Source organism: Embiotoca jacksoni, unplaced genomic scaffold (genome assembly GCF_022577435.1).
Source record: "Embiotoca jacksoni isolate LCO1_2020_lvr unplaced genomic scaffold, fEmbJac1.0.p SCAF_114, whole genome shotgun sequence".
Classification (NCBI taxonomy): Eukaryota; Metazoa; Chordata; class Actinopteri; family Embiotocidae; genus Embiotoca; species Embiotoca jacksoni.
In genome coordinates this window covers 371,501-377,500 of record NW_027185246.1, presented here as the reverse complement: position 1 = coordinate 377,500, position 6,000 = coordinate 371,501, and the positions used below count along the sequence as shown (strand labels likewise).

The window sequence follows — 6,000 nt, the reverse complement described above, 5'->3', positions numbered from 1 at the left end:
CCACCACGGAGCCCAGCAGCCGCTGAGCGCCGGCGTACTCGTCGGCCCGCATCTCCCTGGAGCCGTCCAGAACCATCACCAGGTCCACCTCGGCCTGCTGAGGCTGCAGCGGCTCCTGGATGAAGGAGCAGTCCTGGGACGGCCTGCAGGGGTCTGAAGGAGCAACAGGAAGCAGAGGTGTTAGGTGGAGGTTTATAACCAAAGACCGGTGTCCTTCTGTCTGCTGGACGTCACTGAGGACAGAACACTCCTCATGGCGCTCACCGTAACAGATCGCACAGTTCTTGATCCTCCGGAGGTCCTCGGCCCAGTCCGGCTGCCTCCCCAGAACCGTGAAGACGGAGCGGCCCGAGTCGTCCACCTGAACGGGAGACAGCAGCTGCCGTTACTCACTTTATTCACAAGAGAACAGGAAGTCTTACAACAGCTGACAGTTCCCTGAAACAGCCAGCACTTATATCAGTTCTGTACAAGATACCGACTGGACCACAAGATCCGTTTTCAGACCCGGCAGCAGTTTGTTAAAGCAGAATTTAATGATGACTGAAAAGTGCAGATTAAGTTGACCGAGCTCAAAGAGTCGTCGTCCCGTCACGACCCTCAAACCAGATGGTTCGTTCAAGGGAAACTGAAAAAGGGCAGAAACAGTCAAAACACACCTGGCAGGTGATTGGATGAACCATCTGTCTATCAGAGGAACTTCAATCAATCAGATCAAACCCTCCGTTCTTCCTGAATACTTCCTGGTTTTCACCAAGTTCAAACTGAACCTACCTCCATCGCCCGGCTGACAGCGGGAGCGTTCCTCAGAGAGACGACTGCCGGGACGATGTCGAGGCCCCGGTACTCCATCATGGCGGTCACGATGTCGTCGACGTCCTGCGAAGGCCCGTTGGAGAAGAAGACCGCCACCTTCCTGATCCGCAGCCCTGATCGGACGCGTTTGAATATGTACTGACCCACGAAGCGCATGGCGGCCCCCAGGTGGCGCCGGTTGGACGTCCTCTCCAGGGCGATGTTCTTCACGGCCTCGATCAGCTGGTTCTTGCGGCGGTAGTCCTGGAAGCGGATCAGGTACTTGGTGTAGGCGCTGTACGCCACCACGGCGACGCGGGCGCCGGTCGGACAGTTGCTCTCGGCGACGCGGAGGTCGTCCAGCAGGGAGAGGAGGGCGGAGCGCTGCGTCTCGAAGGCGTCCGAGGTCACGTCCTCCGACATGTCCAGGCCGAAGACGAGCTCGGTGGGGAGGACGGGGCACAGGATCTGACCTGCAGGAGGCCAGACGGACAGCACAGGTGAAACTACTGGACAAATGAAACCCGCAGCGGGAAAAGTGTTCAGACCAACGCAAACACAAAGTCTTCCTGCAGCGTTCATTCTTCATCGGGCAGGAAATAAAGAGTGACGGAGAGAGACCCGAGAGGTGTCGGCCTCCTCCTGCTTCACTGTCATTGGAACCGAGGAGGTTTAGAGGTGTTGACATCATTTTCTTCCACTTGTTTGGCGCCCTCTGCTGGCAGCAGAGGTTTTGCAGCGTACTCACCTCGCCGTGATCATTCAGGCCGGTAAAACAAAGGTGTACGTACCCTGGCAGCAATCTGTGGAGGAGAGGAGGAACAGCAGGGTTCAGCTGGAGGTGTCACAACCACACCCGTCTGTTGGCTCATGTTTCACAGGTTACGTTGGACATTTCAGAAGGAGATGGAAAAGTTTAGCATTTTAGAAATAAAACTTGAATCAGCGACTTGCGGTTGTCTTCCTACAAACCACTTAAGTCGTAGTTCATGTAAATGTATGTTTCCTGAATGCGTTCCTGAGATATCGACTTCATAGCAGGAAGCAGGCGTGATCTCATTGTATATACTACAAATATAGTGTTCACGGGCTGGGGCCAATGTGATGGGACAGTGAGCCTGACCTTTAACCTTGACCTCTAACCTTTGACCAACAAAATGTTATCAGTTCATCATTGGTACCGAGTGAATGTTTCTGCCAAGTTCGAAGAAGTTGCCTCGAGGTGTTCTGGACATATCTCGTTCACCTGAAAACATACTGCCGGTGTGGAGGCAGAGTGATGCAGTCGACGACCACAAGGGGGCAGTAGTGACACTTTGAAGTATGAACCAAGATAGATGGTGGTGTTGAAATGTTCACGATATTATCAGATGTGATAAATAGATTCATTATTCTAACATCAGAGTTGTTGAGTGACACCTCGTACGTACCACAGTTGTCTCTGACGACGGTGATCAGCTCGCACACCTGCGACGACACAACAGAAGTTAGCGTGAATATATTTCATCGTTCCCGTCAGTCACGTCGGCAGGTGAACTCAGAGTGAGTGGACTTACAGGCGTGGAAACCCCCCGAGCACCTTTGAGACCCTGAAGGAGGACGAAGGACAGATTTCAGGTTAGACAGTCAAACCGTGATGCTAACGAACATTTCCTGACTAACGAAGTTCGTCTCCTTCTCCACGATGATGTCGATGAAACTCTCAGCACCGCTCACCTTCAGTCCTGGACGTCCCGTACCTCCCTTCCCGCCTTTAACTCCCGGCATGCCTGATTTTCCCTGCACACATCGTTCACATGTTAGTCACCGCCGAAGCAGAAACAGTTGAACAGAGAAGAAGAAGGAGACTCTCTCTCACCCCTCGACCGCGGTTCCCTTTGCGTCCCGGACGTCCCTTCGCTCCCGACAGGCCGTCCTCGCCCTGAACACAACACAACGAGCCGTGAGCAGTCGGGACTGTAAACACACATTAAGATTCCAGTTCTTGGAAAATGGAAGGACTCACCGGCAGACCAGGGTGACCAGGAAACCCCGGATCTCCCTGAACGGAGACAGGAAGCAGCAACCGTTAGAACCTCTAAACTTTATTAGAAAACCAGGAAACATCACACAAGTTTTTACTCCATTTTTGATAGTTCGGAGCGGTTTGGAGCAGGAAGTGACCATATTTGGACGAGCTGGGGGAGGAGCCAGCGGTGGATCTGACCGATCTGATCAGAAACCTGACGATACTACGTCCCGCCCACCGATAGCTGTAACCTGACTGCACCACAGATCTGTCAATCAAACAGACACGCCCCCAAAAACAGGTCTTCTTGAATCTTCTTTTCTAATGAATGAGGGATTATTTTCAGATGGACCTCCAGAAAACTAATAAGAAGGAGTGACTTTAGCTAACAACACCGAGATAACTGATGGACACATTTTATTCACTTTGGATTTGATGAGAGAAGTTGAATGGGAGTCTATGGAGCCGGAGGCTTTTTGGAGCCGACCTCTAGTGGCACTCGCTGGTATTGCAGCTGAAGACACTTCTGGATCAGAACCGTTTTACAGACCTGAAGCTACGAACTCTTTTATAAACAGACTGTGTGAAGAACATGAATGTTGTTACAGATCTGAGGACCGATGAGGAAGCTGCGACCTTCCTCGTGGCTTTCTACGTTTTGAGCTTCGACGGGACTCTTCCTCCTCTTCGGCTGCTCGTCTTCATCAACCAGTTAACTCACTCTTTGTCCACTCACATCTTTTCCTGCAGACAGTTATCTTAAGGTCGGCTCTACCTTTCCACCTTTGCGTCCAACAAGTCCAGAACCGTCTCTGCCGTCCTGACCCTAGAAACAAAACCGCAGACAATCAGGGTCTCCGACTGGACTGGAAGGACGCAGTTCATATTGAAGGCAGGGCATGTTCAGGTCCTACCGTCATCCCTCGGGGTCCCCGAGAACCTGGAGCTCCTTTGACTCCCGGGTCTCCCAGTTGGCCCTTCAACGACAACAACAACAGTTCAAACTTTCAGAACATCTGGTTCTACTTCCTCCACCATCACGTCCAACAACAGACCTTCTGTCCGTTGAATCCAGGACGTCCCGCTGCTCCTCGTTCCCCACCTATTCCAGGTCCACCCTGCAGGAACACCGACAGTTAGACCAGGACGAACCTGAAGGTCCGTTTCTGGATTCTGATTGGCTGGTTCAAACATTATGACACATTCAGAAACAAACAGTTTAATCATCATCGCATCAGGTCCCATCAGGTCCCATCAGGTCCCATCAGGTTCCATCAGGTCCCATCAGGTCCCATCAGGTTCCATCAGATCCCATCAGATCCCATCAGATCACATCAGGTCCCATCAGGTCCCATCAGGTTCCATCAGGTCCCATCAGGTTTTTCAACACTTCCTGTTTCTCTTCCAAAATGAAAGCCTTTTCAGCAGACAGAAACCTGAGGTCCAGTGAAGCCCGGCGTTCCTTTGATGCCTTTCTCCCCGGAGATTCCTCTGCTTCCCTGCAGACAGACAGGAAGAGGTTTTCTACTGGTGTCTGCAGAGTGAGGACAAAGAGAAGGACTGAACATGGAGTCTCACCTGTGGACCTGAAGCACCTGGAAGGCCCCGGAGTCCATCGGCTCCGCCCTCACCTGGAGCTCCCTGCAGAAAGAGGACGAAGAGCAGAACGTTTGGTGACAGAACCACAAACCTTCAGTAGCACCGAGTGTGTCGGTTCTCCCACCTTCACGCCGCTCAGACCTCGCCTCCCATCCGGACCCTGCAGGGCGGAGGACACAGACACGTTTTATTCACCATAGCAACAGACAGCTCTGCTCCGATTCGTCGGCATCCAGGAAACATAAGACTGCAACAACAGCTGCTTCACTGACACCGATACCAGAACCTGCTGTCGATCTGAGGCTCGCTGCAGCCCAGAACCGCCTGCAGTGTCACATGATGCGGGTCGTAGAAGAACCCAGAACCTCTGACCGGGTCCTTTTCTTCCTAAACCTGTGTCCGCGTCATACTCGACCCAAACGACCAACTTTTCTTAAACCCGACGACCCTCCTGTGTGTCCCTCTTAGAGGACAGGTTTTACGGTCGCCATGGTTACCGTTGATGTTGTTTTTTTTATTTCGTCCCAGTATGTGTCATATCTTTAAACGTAGTTTTTTTGAAAGCGTCATTTTTGAGTCGTCAATCAATCAGAATTAATTAGTAAAAATGCTTCATACAAATGAAAACTAAAAGTTATGAATAAATAGTTAAATTAATCAATAAAATTCACTGTCAAGTTACATAAAATATCAAAACTGAGTAAACAGGTATCTACATAAAATAAATAAAATTCTACTGAAGGCCAGACTACACAGACGAACCCGTCAAAACTGTTCATGCTATTATTACTATTGTTATTAGATTTATCTACATGCGTGTGTCATGTGAAGGTCAGAGGTCTCACCGGGTTCCCGATGTCTCCGGCTACACTCGGCTTCCCCTTCGGTCCAGGTTCCCCCTGTGGATTCAAACAGGAAGTGACTCACTCTTGCAGGATTGTCTGACCTGACTGAAGACTACATTACCCAGAAGCCCCTGATGCTGTCCTGTAATACTGCTGGAAGAGTCCAACTGGGACTGTGAAGGGAACCTCTTTATGATGTAGAAAAACACATATAAACTCAAAATAATAATCATTATTATTATATTATTATTATTATCATCAGTCCTCCAGGCAATCACAATAATTAGCACAAATTCAAGCACTCTACACAAAATTTTGCAGGAACTTTGCAAAATTGCTGCAAAAAACTGTCGTGATCAGAAGCTCTGATGAAAGTATGACATCGTAAAGTCTCCTTTCAAAATAAAACTGACTTTATTACCAAAAACTAAGTGTTCATTCTCAAACATCAAAGCTCCACCCCCTCTCCTCTCACCATCAAACTAAACAACTGCTAGGTAACCGCGACAACAGGAGGTGACGGGGTTTGTGAGTAATGTAGTCTTATGATGAATGAGGAACATGTTCAATGAGTTTTCTCCACTTCCAGCTGGAAGAGACTGAACTTAGTTTTAGTGTTGAATGAATGTGATTTAAAAAGCATGTAAAGCTCTTATTTTGAAAGCAGATATATTCTTTGTTTGTATATTACAGTGTAAAGTTCTTATTTTGAAAGTAGATGTATTCTTTGTTTCTATATTACAGTCTAAAGCT

At 49.4% G+C, this 6,000-nt stretch overlaps 1 protein-coding gene across 1 annotated transcript in view; it reads right to left on the bottom strand.

Annotated features, from left to right (window-relative positions):
- The window catches only part of LOC138194816 (collagen alpha-6(VI) chain-like), a 52,375-nt gene that overhangs the window by 9,090 nt on the left and 37,285 nt on the right, over positions 1-6,000 (bottom strand). The window contains exons 24-39 of the mRNA XM_069143805.1: positions 5,248-5,301; positions 4,527-4,562; positions 4,382-4,444; positions 4,240-4,302; positions 3,859-3,921; positions 3,718-3,780; positions 3,579-3,629; positions 2,801-2,836; positions 2,654-2,716; positions 2,512-2,574; positions 2,352-2,384; positions 2,226-2,262; positions 1,587-1,598; positions 775-1,268; positions 265-361; positions 1-153 (exon numbers count right to left, since the gene is read on the bottom strand). The exon at positions 1-153 is cut by the window's left edge and continues 501 nt beyond it. Of these exons, the coding sequence (XP_068999906.1) occupies positions 1-153; positions 265-361; positions 775-1,268; positions 1,587-1,598; positions 2,226-2,262; positions 2,352-2,384; positions 2,512-2,574; positions 2,654-2,716; positions 2,801-2,836; positions 3,579-3,629; positions 3,718-3,780; positions 3,859-3,921; positions 4,240-4,302; positions 4,382-4,444; positions 4,527-4,562; positions 5,248-5,301 (1,381 nt within the window). The remainder of the gene's footprint in view (positions 154-264; positions 362-774; positions 1,269-1,586; positions 1,599-2,225; positions 2,263-2,351; positions 2,385-2,511; positions 2,575-2,653; positions 2,717-2,800; positions 2,837-3,578; positions 3,630-3,717; positions 3,781-3,858; positions 3,922-4,239; positions 4,303-4,381; positions 4,445-4,526; positions 4,563-5,247; positions 5,302-6,000) is intronic.